The following is a 23,082-nucleotide window of genomic DNA, read 5'->3' as shown; positions in this document are numbered from 1 at the left end:
CTTCTGAAAGATCAGCAGGTTCCCTTAGCCCCTGAGCCATCTCTCTACCCTGACCTTTTTGAAGAATATTGCTCAGTGTTTTGTAGGATGTCTGTTTGTGATTTTTTTTTTCATGACTAGATTTAGGTTTAGATGTTTTGTAATGTATGATGCTCTCAAACCATCAAGCCAGGAATTTCCAATGAAGAGATGTTGAGTTGGATCACATGGTCAAGGCTGTGTCTGCTACTGTCCATTGTTATTCCTTCCATCCCCACTTTTTCAGGCAAGGTCTTGCTGTCACCCCGAGTTGGCCTTGAATATATCCCAATCTTCCTCAACCTTCCAAGTACTGGGCTTTCAGGACTGTATCATCATTCCTGGCTTCCTTCTTTTTATTGGTAAATATCTTTTGGAGATTATCTGGAACTATGCAAATTGCTGTTTCTTCTGGAACTATCTACCCTTTTACCTTACCCGTTACAATTACTGGGATGTTCCAATGATGACTACATTTTTTTTTTAATTCTTGGTAAGAAAGTTGTCTCTTTTTCACTTATTTACCCAATATTTGTTTACATTAGTATATATTCAATCTATATACTTACAAAGTATATTTATTCAATTATTTAGATTTGATCTAATATCATTTGTTTAGGTGTTCAAATGCATATCATGATTTAAATGGCAAAATAATTTTTGCAGTTTCATGTTTGGATGGACAGTTATTGACCCAGTTCTTCAATGTTGGACATTTAGGTTTTCTTCCCCCAGTTTTTTGATATTAACGAGGCCTGATATGTGTCTTTGAATTTGTGTTTCCACAAATTAGTTTTCTAACAGGGAAGTTGTATGTTTGAAAACTTTGTGCTCTTTGGTTGCTATGTCAACACGGAAAGCACCCATAACCCATCTGACAGAAGACAAGTAGATCTTTGGAGTTCATCAATTCCCCTATCCGTTGGATGACTTAACAACTTGTTAAAACCAAACCAAACCTGAACAACACATTACAATAAAGTTATTGAGGTTGAAAGAGAGGCTTCCGGTAGGGGCAAGCTTATTTCCGCCCATTCGTGTCTCCTACCCTTTATCTTGGAGGTACATCCCAACCGGAAGTGTTTGTCCTCCGTCGAAAGCCACGTCTGTTCTGGCCTCGGTCCCGCCCCCACGCCGGGTAAGCGTTTCCGGGGTGAGGGCGCTCGGGCCCGCCCCGCCGCGGCTGCGGCGCTGGAAGCCCCGGTCCTCCCGGAAGTTGCCGGCTCTGGCTGTCGGGCTCCGGTTCTGCGCTGCCGAGGGGCCCAGGGCGGCGGGGATGGCGGAGGCGGCGCTGCTGCTGCTGCCGGAGGCGGCAGCCGAGCGGGACGCCCGCGAGAAGCTGTCTCTCTGGGATCGGAGACCCGATTCGATGGCGCCGCTGACAGACAGGCAGACGGACTCGGTGCTGGAGCTAAAGGCGGCCGTGGAGAACCTGCCGGTGCCCGCCGAGGTGAGGCGAGCGCGTGAGTTGCGCCCGGCCTCCTGCCCTGTACGGGGATCTGGCCAGTTCTCCCGAGCCACCGTGGCCGACTCGGCGGGAGGGGCCTGTGTGTGCCCCGCTGTCAGCCTCGCACTGCCAGCGACCCCGGCTGGCCCTGCCCGGGTGCGTGGCGGTCCACGCGAGGGCGTAGCCCTCCCCCAGCGGCGTGGGACGGTTGGTCTGAGCCTTACTCCGGGCTTCTTGCTCCTGGTGTCCCCGTGTCAGCGTAGCCCTGCTTCCCATGAGCCTGAGGTGCTGTGCTCCGGAGTCCAGCTAGTCTGTGTCAACTGCATCCCGGAGTCATCGGGCTTGCTTCTTCCTCCGGGGGAGAGGGGCACTTAGAGGGGATCAGAACTGGTCCCAAGAAACAGTTTCATTCATCACACACCAAGCTGTGAACTCCTGGTGTAGGTTATGGAAGATAAGATTTATTTAACCTATAGCAAAGCAATAAAAAAAGAATTATTTTTACAAGTTGACTCAGTTATTAAGTAGCTCTTTGGGTTTTAGTGTCAGCATTTTTCCAGTACCAGTGGGACAGTATGGATGTTACTGTTAGGGTGATTCAGTGTACTTATACTGGGCAGAGTGCTGTTTTTTTTTTGTTTGTTTGTTTGTTTTTGCATTGTTTGTTTCACAGGGTCTTCTGATTTTGAGTTCAAATTTTGGGTTATTTTGGAAGCATTGATTTCTATACAATTTGGAATCCTATCCAGATGCAGATTGAATTTGGCATCTTCACCTCTGCACTCACACTTTAGAGGTGTGATTAGAAGCGTTCTCTGCACCTTTGTGTGCAGTACCGTAAAAAAATAGGTGTTCTTGGGTGTGTTTCTCTGCCCACCTCCAGGATATCATACAGGAAATAGACCTAAGTAAACGAGGGAGCAAGTGGGAAGTTTGATCTGGCTATGTTTTATGTTCTGGATTATAAGTGGGTGTGGTGTGAGTTTGTGTGTGTGTGTGTGTGTGTGTGTGTGTGTGTGTGTGTTTTGCTGGGGACTAAACTACGGATCTTGCCGTTGTTGGGTAAATGCTCTACCAGAGATTTACATCCTTAGCCCAGAAACTGGTTTATGTGTGTCCCAGTCTGTTTATAATTTTTGAGCCCCATTATTGAAGCAGCTATCCTAGAACCAGGGGAGTGAGACATACACTACAAGAAACTTTTATTGCCCAGTGTTATGAACTGAGTTTTCATGGTTATTGAGTATGGAGAGGGTTGAAAGTAAAAAGGCATCTTACTGGTTTACACGATCCTTCCTGATTTATGCAGCAGTGCTTACCATTAGTCCATGTTGTCATTTAATGTGCATTGCCACATGCCTACACTGGGGTAGGAATTAGGGATAGAAACATAAATAGGAAATAAAGTTGGGTTGTGGGACTAGAATAGATGAGACATGCCTTTTTATGGGAGGCCTAAAAGTAAGGGCAGACCTAAAAGTGACAAGGAAGGCCTTGTAAAGAAAATAACAGCCTAGCATGAGAGCTGACATGGGAACGTGAAGCCAGCCTCGGCCAGCCTCGGGAAGGCTGGGTCCATAATGGTGTAGCTGGAAGAAAAAGCAGAGCAAGGTCCTATAGGAGAGGATGTACTTAAGAAGTCCAGGTGTTTGGGAGGTCTCATGATTAGGAGGAGAGAGCCTGTGCACGCCAACGTGGGGCTCTCAGAGGGGTGCCCTCACTTCTCTCCTTTCCCTGTACTGAAGTGATCTGTGAATGATGGGTGTCTCAGGACTCCATTTACCCTTGTTCATTCCATGCTTTTAACGTTACTGTTGAGAAAGGTGTGCATCAGCTTTAATTTATCTCACTAGCATATTTCCACAGACTTCTCTGCAGTGCTTCGTGTTTTCATAAAATGAATTATTCCATAATGTGTTGGAACTGGGATGATTTGGTGATCTAGTTGTGTTCAGCTGCAACACAAGCTCAGTGAACATCATAAAGATGTCTTTAGAAAGCAGCTTTCTCACTTCTACAAAAAAAGCACTCCTGGGGCTGGAGAGATGGCCCTGTGGTTAAAAGCACCTACTGCTCTTGCAGAGGATCCAGGTTCAATTCCTAGCACTTTCCTGGTAGCTTACAATATACTCCAGTTCTCTGCTTGACCTCTGGGCACTAAACATGAATGTGGTGCAAATACATACATGCAGGCAAAGCACTCACATATAAAATGGATAAGTCTAATAAAAATTTTATCTTGTAATATTGCTTTTTTTAAAAAAGGAGTTATATATATTGTATTAGATAAAAGAATTTTCAATAGACTGGTTTCTTGTAGTCAAGGCAATTTTTTTTATAGCAGCAAGGATCTTTTTTTTCCTGCTAAGTAGTTCTCGTTTGTTTGTTTGCTTGTTTGTTTTTGGTTTTTCAAGACGGTTTTTCTGTGTAGCCCTGGCTGACATGGAGCTCACTCTGTAGACCAGTGCTAGAATAATTTACTTTGAAATTTATTTGTAATTTACTGCCATAACTGTTGTTTCTTGTAGGTATGTGACTTACAAGATGATAATTAACTTCTGTGTACTTCCATTTTCCTAGTTATAAAATAAAGGTTTATCTCACAAGGAGTTGTGAAAAGTAAAGGCACTGGTGTGCATAAGGGACCCATTGCATGCTTCTTGCTAACATTGCATTATTCATGTGATCTCTTTCAAACAATGAATGTTTTAAAAGAATAGATTAGAATCTTGAGCTAGTATAGGTGTCACTAAGACTGAAGATAAGTCTTGGTGCCTTGGAAGGTTCTGAGACTCCAGCCTCAAGGATATGCTCTAGCTAATCAGAGAAAGTGTTGTCGGTTCAATTGGGGCATGGATTGATCAGATTGATTCTAAAGTCATTTTCTCCAGTTCAGGATCTTCTAAAAAAAGGCTTCTAAAAAAAGGAGAAGAAGGGACATTTGCCTTTTCCTGGACAGGTTAAGCTGGTGAGGTAGTGCTATGTGGTTTATTGTAATTATTTTTTAGTATGTCCGTTGGTGTAAGTTGTAGCTTTCCAACATGTCAACCTAAGTGTGTGCTCTTGTCTGTGTGATGGTGTGCCTGCTCTGTCCTGAAGCCAAGGCACTCATTGAGGGAGGCTCTGATTGAGTTATCTCTTTTCAGAATGAGAAGTCAAAAGTGGCAAACTGGGGACACTGCCACACCCCCTTTTGACTGGCCACTCTAGTTCAGCTATTTTGTGAAAAGAACTTAGTGGGACATAGGTACCCATTGAGAAAATTTTTCTCTTATGCTGTTAAAAGTGAGCTATTTTATTTTTTAAGATACTTTTTTTTTTTTGAGACAGGGTTTCTCTGTGTAGCCCTGGCTGTCCTGGAACTCACCAGGCTGGCCTTGAACTCAGAAATCCGCTTGTCTCTGCCTCCCAAGTGCTGGGATTAAAGGCATGAGCCACCACTGCCCAGCTTGTTTTTTTCTTTTCTTTTTTTGATTTGAGAAAATGGTTTCTTGTTAGTAAAAGAAAGGGACCAGGGACCCTCCTGTTTCTGATATTTAAAGTTTATTTTTTTTTGTTTTGTTTTTTTAGATTTTATTTTTATTTATTTTTAATTCTTTTTTGTTTTTCAAGACAGGGTTTCTCTGTCTATTTCTGGTTGTCCTGGAACATAGAAATCTGCCTGCCTCTACCTCCTGAGTGCTGGGATTAAAGATGTGTACCACTGGGCTGGTGAGATGGCTCAGCAGGTAAGAGCACTGACTGCTCTTCCGAAGGTCCTGAGTTCAATTCCCAGCAACCACGTGGTGGCTTACAACCACGTATAATGAGATCTGACACCGTCTTCTGAAGACAACTACAGTGTATTACACTGGAGCGAGTGGGGCCGGGGCGAGCGGGGCCAGAGTCACAGCCATCTGTGCAGCTACAGTGTACTCATACACATACAAATAAGTAATTAAAAGAAAAGAAAGAAAAAGAAAAAAATCAACAGATACAAAAAAAAGATGTGTACCACCTGCCCAGCTGTAGATTTTATTTTTAATTGTATGTATGTATGTATGTATATGTGTGTGTGTGTTGTGCATGAGACAAATGCCGACACAGGCCAGCTGAGTGCTTTGGAGTCCCTGGAGTCCCTGGAGTCTCTAGAGCTTGAGTTACAGGTGTCTGAACTACCTTGGATGGGTGCTGGGAACCGAACTGCCATTCTTAACTGCTGAGCCATTTCTCCAGCCCCATAATTAAGGGTCTTATGATTGAAAATTAATTAATATCTGTGGTTGAAGTAATCAGATTGAATGCTCTTGCATAAATATGATGTTACCTGGTCATGCTTATTTGTGATTAGATTATAGAATGTGTCTGGAACATCTTGAGCAGTTTTTCACCGGTCCTGAGTTTTATCTGGTAAAGTAACTTAGAAAATAAGTTTTTTTGGTCTTGTTTTTGTTTACAGTAAACTGAGCACATGTCTGTGACCTCCTTGGATTCATTTGAAATGGTAGTTAATTAATGTATTGTACATTTTTTTAAAAATGTAAAGACTTAACAACTAAACAAGATCTAAATATATATCTTTTTTATTTATTTTTTTAAATTTTTTTGGTTTTTTGAGACAGGGTTTCTCTGTATAGCCCTGGCTGTCCTGGAACTCACTCTGTAGACCAGGCTGGTCTTGAACTCAGAAATCCGCCTCTTTCTGCCTCCCAAGTGCTGGGATTAAAGGCATGCACCACCACTGCCTGGCAAGATCTAAATATTTTGAATTTTGATAGTCTAAAATAGTTGGGAGTTTTGTGTTGTCAGGTCCAGCCTCAGTCTTCGGCAGGGCCTTTGCCATTGTGTCTGTCTCTTCATTAGCGCAGGAGACTCTGATGTTCTGGATCCTGTATGTGGCTTTTTTTTTTTTTTGTCTGTTGTCCAGGGTGGAAGCTTTTTTCTTTTCCCCTTTTCCGGCTATAATGGGATGTTGTATTGGATGACTGACAGAATTTGCTAACCACTCCCAAGGTGTTTGTTCACTGGGGAGAAGGGTCTGGGCGGGGCTTTGTGCTTTGTTTTTCCATGTAGTAACAACCAGTCATCTTATGGATCTGTACCACCTTGTTCACGTGCTTTCTCTGACTAGCTAGTGGAGGACCTGTGAGCGGGTACAGGGTGTGAATGCTTCCTAAGTCAGAGGCCTCCAGGTGCTTCCATTGCCTGTTAGGCCTCAGTGCTTGGTTAGCCATTCTCTTGTCCTCCTCCTACATGGGAGCCAGTTACTCCACTATCCCTGGAAGTGCCCATCTTTCCCTGGTTTGATTTATTTTATGTGTATGAGTGCTTTGCCTGCATGTATGTATCTGTTCCATGTTTGTGCTCACAGAGGCCAGAAAAAAGGTATCAGATCACCTGGAATTGGAATTATGACTAGCTGTGCACTGCCTTGTAGGCACGGGGAATGGAAGCCGGATCCTCTGCAAGGGCAACAAGTGCTTGTAACCCGAGCCATCTCTTCAGCCTTTCCCCTGGGCTTTAATTCGAACCGTTATCCTGCAGTCTGAACTCTGATTGTATTTAAGATTACTTAGGCTTGCTGGCAGGATGGCTCAGTGAGTAAGAGAGTCTTTGTGATTAAGCTGTTTAAACCTGAGTTCATCTGTGGGACCCACCTGGTGGAAGGAGAGAGCTGACTTCTTAAGTTGTTCTCTGACATGCATGGGAGGTCACACACAGATGATAAATAAATGTAATAAAAGAATTCAAAGAATACTTGTGCCTTTGTAAATTGTATGTTGGTGTGCAAGCAACATGCATTTTGGTGTCTTTATTCATGTGTGCTGCATGTTTACTGGGATGTTTGTGAATCTGAGCTGGATGCAGTAATTCCTTCCCTTTACATCTTACCTACTGTAACTGATCTATCGCTGCAGGACTGACTTGTACTACTAACATGGTACTGTGGAGGCAGCTTAGTGACTATTCTGTTCTCAACATGCAGTGTAAATTCAGACCACTACATTTAGTCTGTTGTTGCTCCTAAATAGAAGTAGTAAAGAACTATGGTCGCTATTAAGAGGGATAATGAAAAGTACTTCTAATGTCAGTAGCCCAACTTGATTATTTACTATGTAGCAGGCCTTATGTTAAGTGTTCTGCATGCTGTGTTGTCATAGGGTATGTGTTCGACATCCTTTATGGAGACAGCTCCTCGTTGGTTAATGGGGGTGGCTCTATGGTGCAGGTGAAGGAGCAGGTGTTGTTTATCTCCGTTACAGTTCTGTCTTCATAATCCTAATGACAGCACACAGCTGCTGATGACACTTCAGACTCAAGATAGATTTCATGGAGTTTGTGAACCTTAATTTTTGCTAGACCACAATAGTTTTCTATCAGGGCTTATGCTACTTTTCTTTTTTCTTTTTTTCTTTTTTTTCTTTTTTTGGTTTTTCGAGACAGGGTTACTCTGTGTAGCCCTGGCTGTCCTGGAACTCATTCTGTGAGCAGGCTGGCCTCGAACTCAGAAATTCGCTTGCCTCTGCCTCCCAAGTGCTGGGATTAAAGGCGTGCGCTGCCACTGCCCAGCCTTATGCTACTTTTCAGCAAGGGTTTGTATGCATTGTGACATCCTGAGAAGACATTTGCATTTCTTTAGGAGCCTCCTGGATAGCTAGTCTGACTCATTTGTGTACAAGGACCTTCCTGATCGTGTTTGCTATTGGTTGTTGTTTGCTAGCACTTGATCTAGCCAATCCTTTTTTTCTTTGCTCCTCACAGTAGTCTTGGTATGGCCACTGGATCTGTATGTGATAAGAGAAGAAATTGAGGAGTAGAATCATTCATTTCCTCAATGCCACCAGCTTGTACATCAGCAAGAGGCTTTAAACCAGGCTGTACTGTAGTGTGTTTTCATGTGAGTATAGGCCCATGTGAACACAGATGTAGCCTTCCCATATTAAAAACTTTCTTTTAGTTTAGTAGCGGGTATTTGTGCATCTGGCTTACTTGATCTTTAGAGAAGCCCTGTCTTCAGATGGAACGCCTGCATTCAGAAAGATGAAAACAGTTTCCTGAAAACAATTTCCTAAGTTGTGTCTTAGTTGGAACACTTTAAATGCTATGAGCTTAAAACTAGATCTGATCTTAATAGTAGTCCCTGTTGCTTACCCTGTCATCTGCTTCCAGTTTCTTTTAGGTCTAAAAACACCTTGTCTGGTATGGGGCTTCAGGTAAATTAATACCAGAGTCAAAGTGTTGTTAGCAGTGGGGAGTGAGAATGCTGTATTGGTGTTCCAGGGAAGCCTCATTCCTGGGGTTCGAAACTCAAGAGATTCTTCCTAGTCTCTTCTCTGTTGTTGAATCTCATAATAAGTCAGTGGAGGTGAGGTATACCATGGATGGGGGTGGTAGGAAGAGGCAATTTGTTGGCTAATGATTGTGACTTGTTAATTCTGTTGGTTGGGCAGGCCTTTGTGTTAGATTCTTCAGAGAACACACTAGTTGCAACAGCACAGAGGTTTTCCTTTTGTCTATGGTAGTTTAGAGAGGTTCAAGTGAGAAAATGTGTGTGGTTCTACATAGATTCACCCTCACTCTTAGGAAGCTGACTCAACAATAAGACCTTGCTACTGAGGAACATTGGCATCCTCTTTACATCTCGAGAGCAGCATCTATCCTGGAGAGGCCTAGTAGAGAATGTTAGTATTGTGTGACATTTTCTTTCTTTTGTTTTGTTTTTTTCAAGACAGGGTTTCTCTGTGTAACTTTGGCTGTCTTGGAACTTGTTCTGTAGACCAAGCAAGCTGGCCTGCCTCGAACTCACAGAGATCTGCCTGCCTCTGCCTCCTGTGTGCTGGGATTAAAGTGGATGCTAACACTGCCTGGCAAAATTATCTGATATCAGAGAATTTAAAGGAAATACTCCATTCTTTTTCAAAACAAGATAGAAACAATTACATTGACTTAAGAGAGCTGAAGTTAAATATCTTGTGGCTTTCTTTCTCAAGCTCCCAATTGAAGATGTATGCAGCTTAGCATCCCAGTCGCTGCCCATCGAGCTGACTGCTGTAGTGCCTGAGTCTACAGAAGACATCCTCTTAAAGGGCTTCACTTCCTTGGGAATGGAAGAAGAGAGAATTGAGACTGCACAGCAGGTAAATGGTACCATCTTTTCTGGGGACATTGGGTTATTCTAGTTGTCTCAAGACAAGCTAAAACAAGAGGCATAACTCACTTGCACCGGTGCTACGTGTATCCTAGGTGTCAATGAACATAGCCTAACACTTGCAGATGACAACATAATATCATGTCAAAGGTTAGACACCCTCATGGGCACTAGCATCAGGTCTTTGTAGAACAGTTTTGGTTTTGTGTTAGTTTTGAGTGGTTTTTTTTTTTTTTTTTTGGTTTTTTGAGACAGGGTTTCTCTGCATAGCCTTGGCTGTCCTGGAACTCACTCTGTAGACCAGGCTGGCCTCAAACTCAGAAATCCGCCTGTCTCTGCCTCCCATGTGCTGGGATTAAAGGCATGTTCCACCACTGCTGGGCCAGGTACTAGTTTCTTAAGAAAAAACATGTATTTTTTATATGTGTCTTTAATACTGTTCTTTACTTGACTCTGGAAATGACCAGTGCTTTTCATATCCTTTGCTTTTCCCGGCATATAGATGCTAAATAATTATCAAAGCTCAAAGCTAATTATTAATGGCTGAGCCCTAGAAATAAAATTCAGTTAGGTAACGCCTTCCCCTTAACTTGTACTCTCCCATGTATTTAATTTCCATTTATTCATTTTAGTTTGGTTGACAGAATAATACTCTTTGCTTTCCAGTTTTTCTCATGGTTTGCAAAGCTGCAAACTCAGATGGATCAGGATGAAGGAACTAAATATAGGTATGTGTGGGTCCTTTATTTGTTGGATATCCTGATTTTTACAGCATAGTCATCTCAAGTTACCAAAACAACTTAACAGTCAGATTTTCCTTAAGACTAGCCAGGGTGAGGATTGGGATTATAAATGATTTTAGAGAAGGGACGTGGATCAAGAGTTGTGTGGGAGTTCTTTGAGGTATTTGTTGTTCAGGAGAAGCATTCATGGGAGGAAGACCTTAATGACGGCCATTTAGACTGAGCATGCTAGTGTATGCTGCAAGCAGGGGAGGGAGGACCACAGGTGGGTTCTCTCTGAGTTTAGATTATGTGTTCTGCATTCGTGTTCAGTTATCATTTATTTACGGCCTTTGTTGTTGTTTTGTTTGTGTTTTTTCAAGATAGAGTCTCACTCTGTAGCCCTGGCTGTCTTGTAACTCACTTATATAGACAGGCTGGCTTTGAACTCACAGAGATTTCACTGTCTCTGCCTCCAAAATGGTGGGAGTGAAGGTGTGTACCACTATATTTGGTATATTCATGGCTATTACTGCTAGGCTGTGTGTTCTGCTAGGTAGTGTGTTAGGGATGTACAATCCCCCTTTATCCATAGCCAATCATCAAGAAATGTTACCATCCCCATTTTACAAATTTTACCTCCATTTACAAGCCAGACTGAGGCTTGGACACATTAGTTGCCATTGTCATTTGGGCTTAGATAGAACGGCAGTTTGGACCAGCGTCTTCTAGTCCCCAATCCAAAATTCTTTTCACATCATATGGCCTTTGGAGGTAGCAGTAATCTGAAGGAGTGACCTCCCTTGCTGCTGTGGGATGTCCTAGTGTCCCATCTTTGCAAGTTAACATCAGTGATTTATTGACTTACATGGAAGAAACCAGGTTGTGGCTCCAAGGCGAATGAGTTCGTTTTGTTGCTTGTGTTGTCAGCGTTCATCTTCTTCAACACTGAAACAGTGTATGGGCTAGCTTCACTGTGGTTCTGAGTGTTACACATTTACAACAGTGGGTCAGATTTTCCACCTGATATTAATGCTTTTGGAAAAAGATGAGACCTTATTGTTTATTGATTATGCTTATTAGGGGAAAATATTATTGTCAATCCCCTCTTGGTTCTGTTTTCTAGACAGATGAGGGATTACTTGTCTGGGTTTCAGGAACAGTGTGATGCTATACTGAATGATGTGAACAATGCTCTTCAGCATCTGGAGTCATTGCAGAAACAGTATCTTTTTGTGTCCAATAAGACAGGAACACTTCATGAAGCCTGTGAACAGCTCCTAAAAGAACAGGTAATTGGGAATCAGGGAAGAGAGAGAGGGTCAGTGATTAACTCATTAGTGATGAATGCTATTTAACTTTAGTTCTCTTAACTTCTCTGAGTAAATCATGAAGGTTGCTCTGTATGAGACTGTGCTAAACATGCAGATTGCTGTAAAGGGGGCAGAGCCAGAGGCAGACTTACTTGTTTTGATCTACTAGGTGCAGCTACAGAGTGAACTGGCTACTTTGTTCTGTCCTTTACTACTGACATTTTCAGATCAGCAGAGTGATTGCACTAAGGGTGGGCCTTTGCATCTGCCTGAGGAGGTTGTGCTTAAATTTGTGAGTGCAGAGAGAGCATTGAAGTTACTGTAGTTCAGAATTTTCTCTATTTTTTTGTGAATTTTTAAAAAAGATACTTAATTTTAAAAGACACCTATTTTATAAAAGACCACATAATACTAATTATAGTCTTCTTGTTGATGTGTGCAGAAATTCTTGAGCATGATTCCGAAGTTATACCTGATTTAAACTTAAATGTCAAATATAAATCTATTCAAAGTAATTTTGACATTAGAGTACTGATTTCATGTATTTTTATATTAATTGATTTTTCTCTTTACAATGTGAGTCGGAGCTTGCTGACCTTGCTGAGCACATCCAACAGAAGCTGTCTTATTTTAATGAGTTGGAGACAATTAACACAGTAAGTGCTTTGTAAAGTTAGTGATATCTTATTTTATATTTCCCTTTGTAGTAATCTTCAAGCATATAAAGTGATACTTGAACTTAATAGTTGGTCAGTGATGTAGTTTCTGATTTAAGTAGTGGATATACCATTATCAGTTTTCAATTTCCCTATGTGATTCAAATAGGATTTCTTAAATTGTATTATTGAGATTGGATCACTTGTTGATCACCTGTTCTAGCATTTTCCCTATAAGCTGTGAAAATTAGGACAATAACTGTCCACCTTTAAATATTGCTATGTTGAATTTCTATAATCCTGTCCACACATTTTTAAGCCAATTCTCATGTTCAGTTTGAAGAACCATATAGTCCCTATAAAGCAGATAATTAGGGCTTCTGAGTAAATTATATTTCTATGTTTCTGACTTGTAAGTTAGTTATAATTATTTGTAAATCATATTATTAAGTTATTAAAATAATTGTAATTATTATAGTCTAACATTAAAGATATAAAAGTAAAGCTGGCAGACATTTAGACATGGGATGCTGTGTGAATTGTTTCATTGGCAAATCACCTTAGTATCAAGAAAGAATAAATGGCTAGTAAAATTTGGCTTTTTTTTTCCTGGAAATTGAACCCAGGGTCCCATGAGCCTGCCTGCAAGCGCTGTGACTGCTAGTTAATCCTTTAACCATGAGAATGTGGTCCATGACCAAATGCAGGCATATTGTTGTGAAGTGATAGAAAGTGGGACACTGGGTCCGTGATGTAGAATTCAGTTTAAGCATTGCACAGCAGCATAGCAAAAACCCTCTGTGGGGCTCTTTTCTGCTTGCTTATTTATTTTTTACTAGGTTGTCACTAACTCGATCATTATACATGGTTCACAGTTGAGGATATTTCAGCAATCGTTCAAGGCTGTTTATTAGCCTGAAAGTACACTATTATATTTAAAATTATGTTATATTCTAGTTGATAATTTTCAATGTTTACTTTTTTTGTTGCTGTTAATTGATTGTTCCTTTTCCTTCTACTTGAAGAAATTGAATTCCCCTACGTTGTCTGTGAATAGTGAAGGATTTATCCCTATGTTGGCCAAGCTAGATGATTGTATAACATATATTTCATCTCATGTAAGTCATATTTTTATGTTTTAAAAAATATTAATATTTCTACTATATCTCTTAGGCTATATAATCATTTTTTTCCTATTGGGAAAAATATAGTCAGCTCTCTCTGTATAAGTTTCTCCTGTGTGAATTTGACAAGTTGTGTATTGGAAGGATCAAAAATTACCTTTTGTTTATACTAAATGTGTACAGCCTATTTTCCTTCTTTTCATTATTCCTTGAATGGTACAGCATAATAGCTGTCCCATGGTGTTTATATGTTAGTCTCATAAGTAACTGTGTAAGGGAGGCTGTATCTGGTATATAAACCTTCTGCATCATTTTATTTAAGGTAGCTGAGTACTCTCTTATCCTCTAAGAATCCTCTGGGTTCTTAGAACTAGTGCTGTATGAATACTGAGGGATAATTACATGTCTGTAACATGCTGAAGAAAACAAGTGCATTTTTTGTTGCTGTTCTTTGTGGTATACACAGTACTTTTAGCTTCTGAGAATTCCTGGAGTGGAGAAGGCCCTCACTGATTCAGCCTTATCCTACTTAAAAGGATGTGACATTTCCAGTGTTCATTTATGGATGTGCAAGATACTCTTGGAAATAGATTGCTTGGGTCCTTGGATCCTTTTGTTTTATCCCTCTTGACCCCCGAGGACATCCTACTGTTTTAGTTTTGTCTCTAGTAGGGTCTTAGCACTAACCTAGCTTGTGGGGCACTAATGTCTAACTGCTTGTAAGTGCAGATGGTGACTGAGCCCTGCTGTGATCCACATCATTCACTTAAGTAGTCTTCTTCCTGGAGCTAGTGATCTACAGAACTTCATGTATTGCGTTACATAGAGAACACTTGGTTGTCATTGGCAGTTTGCTAATTGTTAATATTAATTCTTTTGTAAATTTCCTTGTTTTACAGCCTAATTTTAAAGATTATCCTGTATACTTACTGAAGTTTAAACAATGTCTTTCTAAAGCTTTGCACCTCATGAAAACGTATACTGTGAACACACTGCAGACTCTCACAAATCAGTTACTAAAAAGGGTGAGTTAATTGATCCAAATGTCAGCTTGGTTTTTATTTTTGATTTATTTGCCTTCCACAATCTTTATCTGAACTAATACTGTATAATTAAGTAAGAATCTATGCTGTAGGTTTTGTAATAGAAAAGTATGGCTATATCCTATATAGCTTAGCTGGTAGAGCCCTTGCCTGGTAGTAAAAGTCTGCTTTCAACCCCTGGCAAAGGAGGAAAAATTAAAATGAGGAAAATTCTTTTAATTATCCACCATTTAAAGTTACTCACTATTTTTGATTTATTTTGTGCCAATATTTTTATGAAAAAACTAAAAAGAATGTTTCAGGTAAGAAACAGCTTGCATTTCATCTACACTTTATCAACTAGTGTTGGGTTCTTTTTTTTGTTTTTTTGATACGGTTTCTCTGTGTGGCCCTGGCTGTCCTGGAACTCACTCTGTAGACCAGGCTGGTCTCGAACTCAAGTGCTGGGATTAAAGGTGTGCATCACCACTGCCCGGCTTGCATTTATTTCTTAAGCTCATTTTTCAGTTGGACAGACCTATGACCCACGCTGCTTGGGAGACGGAGGCAGGAGGATAAGTAGTTCAAGGCCAAGTCTGTATAACTAACTCAGTGAGGCCTGTTACATGGTAAAGTAAGACAAAACAAAGCTAAAGACAAGGCTTCGATGTATGTAGAGGTAGAGCAGTGTCTAGAGTGTGCCAGGCCCTGGAACTCAGTCTCTACCTCTGCAGAGGGAAGCAGTGAAGGAAATGTAAAACTTAGTCTCCAAGGACGTGCACCGAGTGTTGGAGATGCTAGAGACTTGTCCAGTGTCCTATACTAGTAAGTAACAGTTTAAGTCTGAATTTAGTTGTATTTACTGCCAAAATTCAAGTAACACAGGATAGATTTTAACTCTACAGGGAAGATGATAGCACCATTAGTTAGATGATAGCTATAATAATATTAACATATATAACTTCTTTTAGAGATTTTCTTCTCTAAGCTTTGTTAGGTATGGAGGCCAAGCAGTAGATGGATGAAGTGGTTTGTGTTCCTTTTCTGAATGATGATGTGTTTGCTAATATCTTTCTTCCCCATGTTTCTTCAGGACCCCTCATCAGTCCCTAATGCAGACAATGCCTTCACACTATTTTATGTGAAATTTCGAGCTGCTGCCCCTAAAGTCAGAGTAAGTCTGTTGGCACATACTGAATGTTGTTAGGAAAAATTTCAGCCAGTCCTTTGGAGGCCCTCCTGTGTCTTACTCTTTCACCTATCCCAGGAAATGAACTTGAGGGAAAGGAAGGCATTTCAAGTCTCGAGAGCAGGAAAGTTCACCTTTCCTGTGATATGGGGAGGTGGTGGTGAAGAGATGGCCTTGCTGCCAAGCCTGATGGCCTGAGTTCAATCCCTGGTGAAGGACAGGACCAACAACCTGCAGGATGTATGCACACAGATCACTCACACACATACACACACAAATACACACACCGCACATTCACACATGTGTGTCTTAGGGTTACTATTGTTATGATGAAACACCATGACAAAAGCAATTTGAAGAGGAGAGGGTTTATTTGGCTTACACTCCCACATCACTGTTCATCAAAGGAAGTCAGGACAGGAACCTGGAAGTGGGAGCTAATATACAAGCCATGGAGGAGTATGCTTATTGGTTTGCTCCCCATGGCTTGTTCAGCTTGCTTTCTTAGAGAACTCAGGACTACCGGTCTAAGGGTGACACCACCCCTAATGGCTGGGTCCTTCTCCATCAATCACTAGTTAGGAAAATGTCCTACAGGCTTGCCTACAACCTGGTCTTAGGATTTTCTCAGTTGAGGTTCCCTCCTTTCGGGTGACTTTAGCTTGTGTCAAGTCGACAGAAAACCACTCAGCACACTCACTAAACAGATGTAAAAAGAAATCAGGCTCCAGTTTATAGTGGGCTTGAGGTTGTTTTACAGGGAAGGTTTTTAGAGAGATAAGGACATGCATTTGAGGGGATTTACTGTGATTTATTGTAACTGCTGTTTAGGGTGTTACTAGAGTCTGATGGGAACAGAAAGGAGAAGTGACAAGGTGTGCTGCACGGCAGACTGGTTCATGAAAAGTTGAAAACAAGCGATTGATCTGAAGGCGGAGAAGGCTTTGGTTAGATTACCATCTCAGAGATTACACTTAAAAGAACTGGGTTACAGTAAAGAGAAATCCAGAAGTAGGGAGGAGGAACCCTCAACAAGCAAGAGGCGTAGGAGCTGGACAGGCTCTGGTAAAGATGGTGTGAGGGCAGGTTTGTGCCCTCCTTCCTGAGAGTGTCTGGAATTTAAGGAATGGGAATGGTCAGCATATCTATCCTGAGTAAATTACAAGTGGAGAGGAATGGTCAGAAACCAGGCTTTGTATATGTTATACTAGTTGAGAGAGTTTACTGGTGCTTGCACATGTAAGTTCTTTTTGTGACTAGAAGGAATGTTATACTTTCATTGACAGGACTTCATGTTCTTCCTTGAAAGTCAGCCAGTTAAAGGAGAATGATTTTGTTTTTCGGATGGAAGATACTTGGTTTGTGTAGGAGACTGAGGAAGAGGTTGATGGGAGTTTTGGATTGTGCCTGATTGGTTTCTTTTGTCTGTTAGCTGAAAGCCAATATTGAATATTAGATTCAAAAGGAAATGATGTAAAGAGGACTTAGAATGGTGGGTGACTATAAAGTGATTGCCCAATCATCAGTGGCTTTACAACTTCTTTAATAACCAGTTAGTGTACATGGTGGAGTTGCGTTTATTTTATGATAGAAGGCATAAACTACTTAGCTAGCAGTGGCCTCAATGGGAATATGGGGTGAATAACATGACAGAAACACCCCCACACCACGAGGATTAGAAAGATGGTAAAGCTGTCCTGGCCCTGGCTAGAGAGAGTTATGTTTGGAATGTTCTTTTCAGTGTAGTTTATTGGTTGGAATGTACTGTTAGCTAAAATTACAAGAAGTTTCTTTTTTTTTTTAAGATATATTTAAGATATGCATAGGTGTTTTGCCTTCATGCTTATATATTTGCACTGCGTGTGCACCACATACATGCCTGGTGCCATGGCTCCCCTAGAGCAGATAGTTGTAAAAGCTGCCACATGGATGCTGGGAATTGAACCTGTGTCCTCTACAGGAACATCCAGGGCTCCTAACTGCTGAACTGTTTCTACAGCTCCAAAGAAAGATTTCTTTCTTTCTTTCTTTCTTTCTTTCTTTCTTTCTTTCTTTCTTTCTTTCTTTCTTTCTTTCTTTCTTTCTCTCTTTCTTCCTTTCTTTCTTTCTTTCTTTCTTTCTTTTTTTTTTTTTCTGAGACAGGGTTTCTCTGTGTAGCCCTGGCTGTCCTGGAACTCACTCTGTAGACCAGGTTGGCCTTGAACTCAGAAATCCGCCTGCCTCTGCCTCCCAAGTGCTGGGATCAAAGGCATGTGCCACCACCACCCTGCGAAAGATTTCTTTATATCAGCAAGACAGAACAAAATTTTAGAAAATGTAGTGTTGTTGATTTAAAAATTCACTGACATGAAAAATCCTAGTAGTTAGAACATTAGGTAAAAAGAAAGATCTAGAGTTTTCTACATGTATGGGGAAAATTTGTTAAGTATCTAGATTAAAAACTAACCTTTTTATCTTATAATATTATCAGAATACATTATAAGTGCTCTAATAAATATCTAATTAGTAAGTAGATGCCCAAAATACAGATAAAAATTATTTGATGACCAGGTTATAAGATTAAGGATATAAAAATTAAGAATTTTAATTCTTAAATTGGAAAACAAAAGTAGAAACTGGAATTTCTGTTAAGAAAAATGCATATTGAGCTGGAGAGATGGCTCAGTCAGTCAGTTGAGCACTGACTGTTCTTCCTGAGGTCCTGAGTTCAAATCCCAGCAACCACATGGTGGCTCACAACCATCCGTAAATGAGATCTGACACCCTTTACTGGTGCGTCTGAAGACAGCTACAGTGTACTTACATATAAAGTAATGGGATCTGATGACCTCTTCTGGTGTGTCTGAAGACAGTGATGGTGACTCACATAAATAAATTAAAACAAAAAAAGAGTGAGTTCAATTGTTCTGTTGTCCAGTGTGGTCCCAATAGACCACAATTGATTTACTGTATATTCTGAAAAATCTAGAAGAAAAAAAATGGTTAAAAAAAAAAGATGCATATCTAAAATGACCAGATAATTTAAAGAATATGGGGAATGCATGCCACCTAAGGTTTTGTTTGTTTGTTTGTTTGTTTGTTTCAGAAATTTCAAATTAAGGTATAATAGTGTTTTGAGGTTTCAGCTGATAGGGGTGTAGATGAATTCCTTTCCAAAAAATATTTTTAACAGGACAGATCAAAACCATATAAAGTATATCTTTCTTTGACTCAGTGTATTGAAGTGCCCACAAAGTGGTGCTTACAGAGGAGTTACTCGGGAGCTAGAGAGGAGGCTCAGTTATCAGCTGCTGTTCCAGAGTGCCCAGGTCCAGTTCTTAGCAGCAGTTAATCAAGAATGTGTAACTCCAGTACCAGGGGATCTGATACTTTCTTGTTGCTCCTTCAGACACATAGTACACAGACATACACATAGGCAAAACACCCATACACATAAAAATAAATACAACTTTGGGGAAAAAGAAAACAAGAGAAAAGATTAGATAGTCATGATATAGTTTGCTTTATGGAATCTCAGAGAAGTGAGCCTTCCTGCCTGGGCTCTGATGGAGCAGAGCACCTGCTTGGCAGCAGAATGAATGAGTGGCGATGAGTCTTTGGGAACAAATGCTGGACAGACAGTTGATTTTTGAGTACATCTACCCACAGGATAATAGCCATTTCATATGATGTTACATTCATTTATTTAACTTTTGTTGCTACTTCTGTTTGAGATAGGATACTGCCATATATGTAGTCCAGGGTGGCTTCAAACTCATCATTGACCTCAATGATGCAGGGAACTGCCTGGCAGTTCCCCAATGCTTCTTTTGTTTCATCTTCCCAAGTACTGGGATTATAGGCATATGCCACCATAACCAGCTTTATGTAATGTTTTAAATACTGTTTACAATAGTTTTTTTGAATATTTAGTAGGTACCAGGTGGTATATAAGATTTTCTGTGCCCTTTTCCCCCTGTGTTCTATTATTAAAGTGTTTAATGATAGAAAAATATTTATTAAATGTTGTTAAAACATTTATTCATCAGATTATAGAGCTAAATATCGAGTACAATTCCAGCTTTGATTAAGAAGAAAATATGAGGCTGAAGAGATAGTTCATTGGGTAAGAACACTGGATGTTCTTCCAGAGGTCCCAGGTTTGATTCCCATCACCCACATGGTCTCACAACTGTTCTAACTCCAGTCTCTGGGTCCAGTGCCCTCTTGTGACCTCCATGGGCACTGGGACTTGTGTGCACAGATACACATGTAGGCAAAGCACTCAAACATATAAAGAAAACTAAAGAAAAAAAAGCAAGAAGGAAAGAAAATGTGCCAGTTGGATATAAAAACCCTGAAAAATATATACTGTGGTATTGAGCATGATTGCTTCTTATATGCCATTTTTATGATTTTTAACTTTTTCACAGTTACTTAAGTGAGGGATACTAATATAACCAGAAAGCAATGGAAAGTACAGTTAACACAGGTGGACATATAATGTGTCTTTCTTTCTTTCACAGACTCTAATTGAACAAATAGAGCAGCGATCTGAAAAGATACCCGAGTGAGTACTCTGCAGCTTGTCTTCTCATCCTGCCCTTCTCAAGTTTTTGCTCGTGGCCGTTTCTGAGCAGCTGCCTCCCTCCCTGTCTGTGTGGAGAGCAGTCTCAGGCGTGACTTAGCACGGTTATCATGGTCATAGTGGTCAGGCAGGTGTGAGTTCTCTGGTGAAGAGAATTCAGGCTTTTGTATCACTTCATTGTGGTTTCTGACCTGGGTCTATATTCTTGAGTGTTTGTTTTTTTTTTGTTTTTGTTTTTTGTTTTTTTGGTTTTTTGAGACAGGGTTTCTCTGTCCTGGAATTCACTGTGTAGACCAGGCTGGCCTCGAACTCAGAAATCCACCTGCCTCTGCCTCCCAAGTGCTGGGATTAAAGGCGTGCACCACCACCGCCTGGCTGTTTTTTTTTTTAAGATTTATTTATTTTTTATTTATATGAGTACACTGCAGCTGTCTTCAGACACACACTAGAAGAGGGCATCGGATCCCATTACAAATGGTTGTGAGCCACTATGTAGTGTCTAGGAATTGAACTCAGGACCTCTGGAACAGCAGTCAGTGTTCTTAACTGCTGAGCCATCTCTCCAGCCCTCCTGAGTATTTTTAATGTGAGCAAATGAGAGACTGCCATTAAGCCTGGCAACCTATTCAGGAGTTTAAGATTAGATTTAATTTTTGCATTTCAAATAAAAATTTATACAATGTATACTCCAGTCTTACTATTTTTTTTCTAGTTGACAGTATTGTATATTCACTGTCTGTAGTGATAGGCTCATAAAGATATTTTTTAATTTTGCCAGTTCATGTACTTTGACCTTACTCCTTTCCCATACCCTTCCTCTCTATCTGTTCATTAGTAGTCCTCTCCTTTCCCCAGCTGGCCCTCTCTCCTTTCATGTCTGTGTGTGTATGTGTAGATCCAGCCTCCACACCGGAGAGGAGGAGTCATACAGTATTTCTTCTCTTGTTCTCTATTTGCCTTCCATCAGATACCAGCACCTGCTCAGTGATATCCACCAGTGTTACCTTGATCAGCGGGAGCTTCTTTTGGGCCCAAGTATTGCCTACACCGTCACGGAGTTAACCAGCCAAAACAACAGAGACCATTGTGCCTTGGTGAGTGCCTGCTGGTAGACAAGTCCATCGCTTTGCTATTTGAGATATAGGGGTTCACCTTATTATCTGCACTCTTGTCCAACCAAGTCTGCCGGTGCTCTCGATGCTAGCAGTCGCCTCTCTCTCATCTTATTTCTGTAGCATACAGCTTTGTGGGGAAAGTAAGTCATTTCAGACTCAGCAAGATGATAGTGTTCTGCTTCCCAAATCAGCATCGTTTACAGACTGGACATTTTTAGTCCTTCAGCTTTGTAAAATAGTCTCACTTTTTTTTTTAAAATATGAAGATTTGTAAGTATGTATTCTTCTTTGAATACATCTTCGAACTTTCTTTGAAAGGTGAAATTTCAGAGTTAGTGGATTTATGTTAAAAATGTAATTTTTGTGTATTTTTTTCTTTGTTTCTTATTTTGGTTTAAGATAGGGGTCTCACTGTGCAACCTAGGTTGGCCTTCAATTATACCACCTCAGCCTTCTTCTGATTCCTGGGATTACATGTTTGGGCCACCATGCCTCAGCTTAGTTTTTGATGCAGAAATGGCCTTTTGTTTAGTGTGACTTTAATTCATACTTTAGAAAAATACATAAAAGTTCTTTTTTTAAAGTATCCCCTTTTATCTAGAAAATCATGTTTATTATCAAGAGTTTAGTAAACACAACAGTAAGAAATGAAAAATTGGGTCCTATTTTGCAGTAATCCATTGAGAATCACCCATTTTCTGTTTTCCAGTTGTTTATGAATATATGTGTATAATCTCTTTGCAAGCAAAGTATAGCTTTATTTTCTAGGAGCTGGAATTTGCGTGTTGGTACATGGGATGTGTTTGTTATTGCAGGTTCGCAGTGGCTGTGCCTTTATGGTCCATGTCTGCCAAGATGAGCACCAACTTTACAATGAATTTTTTACAAAGCCAACATCAAAATTAGAGTAAGTGATGCATGGAATAGCTCTGTGGATAAGATTTAGTTTGCTGTTGGCAATAACAGAACAATATATTGTAGATATATACATTTTAATACATTCTACAGTTAACTTCAGTGTTTGAACTTTGTTGTATTTGGAAATAGAATATTGTGGATTGTGATTTTTTTTTTTATGTCTATAGTGAAAGGCAAGCATGCTTTCATATTTTTTGTAGTAACATTTGGAGACATTCTGGGATGAAAAAAGGAAGTCTAAGAACTAAGCCCTGGGATCCTGGGATATGGAGCCTTTATCCACACCAAGTATAGTAGCTCCTTCTAGTTTAGAAATTCTGTGTGGCTAACTGATGAACAGTACTTACAAATATACATATCTTTTGATAATTGTTTTTTTTTTTTTAAAGATTTTATTTATTTATCTTATATATATGATAAGTACACTGTAGCTATCTTAGGACAGACCAGAAGAGGGCATCGGTTCCCATTACAGATGGTTGTGAGCCACCATGTGTTTGCTGGGAATTGAACTCAGGACCTCTGCAAGAGCAAGCAGTGCTCTTAACCTCTGAGCCATCTCTCCAGCTCCTGGTAATCGTTTTTTAAAAATGATTTTCAGGTCCATTGTTAGTCACTTGATTCTCCCATGTTGGTTATTTTTGTCTCACAAAGATCCTAAGGTTATGACTCATATTGAGGAAGAGAAAAATGTATTTCTGATTTTGGTTGGTGATTCCTCACTGAAATACTTACGTAGAAGGGTACTGTTAGCAGTCTGAAGAACATAGACACCCGATTTTGTCTCTTCAAATGCTTAAAATTTCTCAGAATACTTGGTATAGGCCCAAAGTACTTGAGTTTTTTTTTTTTTTTTGGTTTTT

General features: G+C 40.3%; 1 protein-coding gene across 2 annotated transcripts in view; it reads left to right on the top strand.

Annotated features, from left to right (window-relative positions):
* The first annotated feature begins 1,144 nt into the window (after positions 1–1,144).
* Positions 1,145–23,082, top strand: part of Cog3 (component of oligomeric golgi complex 3) — a 53,481-nt gene continuing 31,543 nt past the window's right edge. Inside the window, exons 1-11 of one of the 2 annotated variants that reach the window (XM_031362779.1) lie at positions 1,145–1,468; positions 9,436–9,582; positions 10,260–10,321; positions 11,442–11,607; positions 12,210–12,284; positions 13,310–13,402; positions 14,308–14,433; positions 15,524–15,604; positions 20,125–20,168; positions 21,154–21,280; positions 22,117–22,208. In XM_031362779.1, coding sequence (XP_031218639.1) covers positions 1,295–1,468; positions 9,436–9,582; positions 10,260–10,321; positions 11,442–11,607; positions 12,210–12,284; positions 13,310–13,402; positions 14,308–14,433; positions 15,524–15,604; positions 20,125–20,168; positions 21,154–21,280; positions 22,117–22,208 — 1,187 coding nt within the window. In that variant the 5' untranslated portion in view covers positions 1,145–1,294. Of the gene's footprint in view, positions 1,469–1,507; positions 1,906–9,435; positions 9,583–10,259; positions 10,322–11,441; positions 11,608–12,209; positions 12,285–13,309; positions 13,403–14,307; positions 14,434–15,523; positions 15,605–20,124; positions 20,169–21,153; positions 21,281–22,116; positions 22,209–23,082 lie in introns of those variants that run through there. The other variant, XM_031362780.1, reaches the window with a different exon arrangement.

This window comes from Mastomys coucha, unplaced genomic scaffold (assembly GCF_008632895.1).
Source record: "Mastomys coucha isolate ucsf_1 unplaced genomic scaffold, UCSF_Mcou_1 pScaffold9, whole genome shotgun sequence".
In the NCBI taxonomy this organism is placed as follows: Eukaryota; Metazoa; Chordata; class Mammalia; order Rodentia; family Muridae; genus Mastomys; species Mastomys coucha.
The sequence above is the reverse complement of the archived record's forward strand: the minus strand, read 5'-3'. Positions and strand labels throughout refer to the sequence as shown.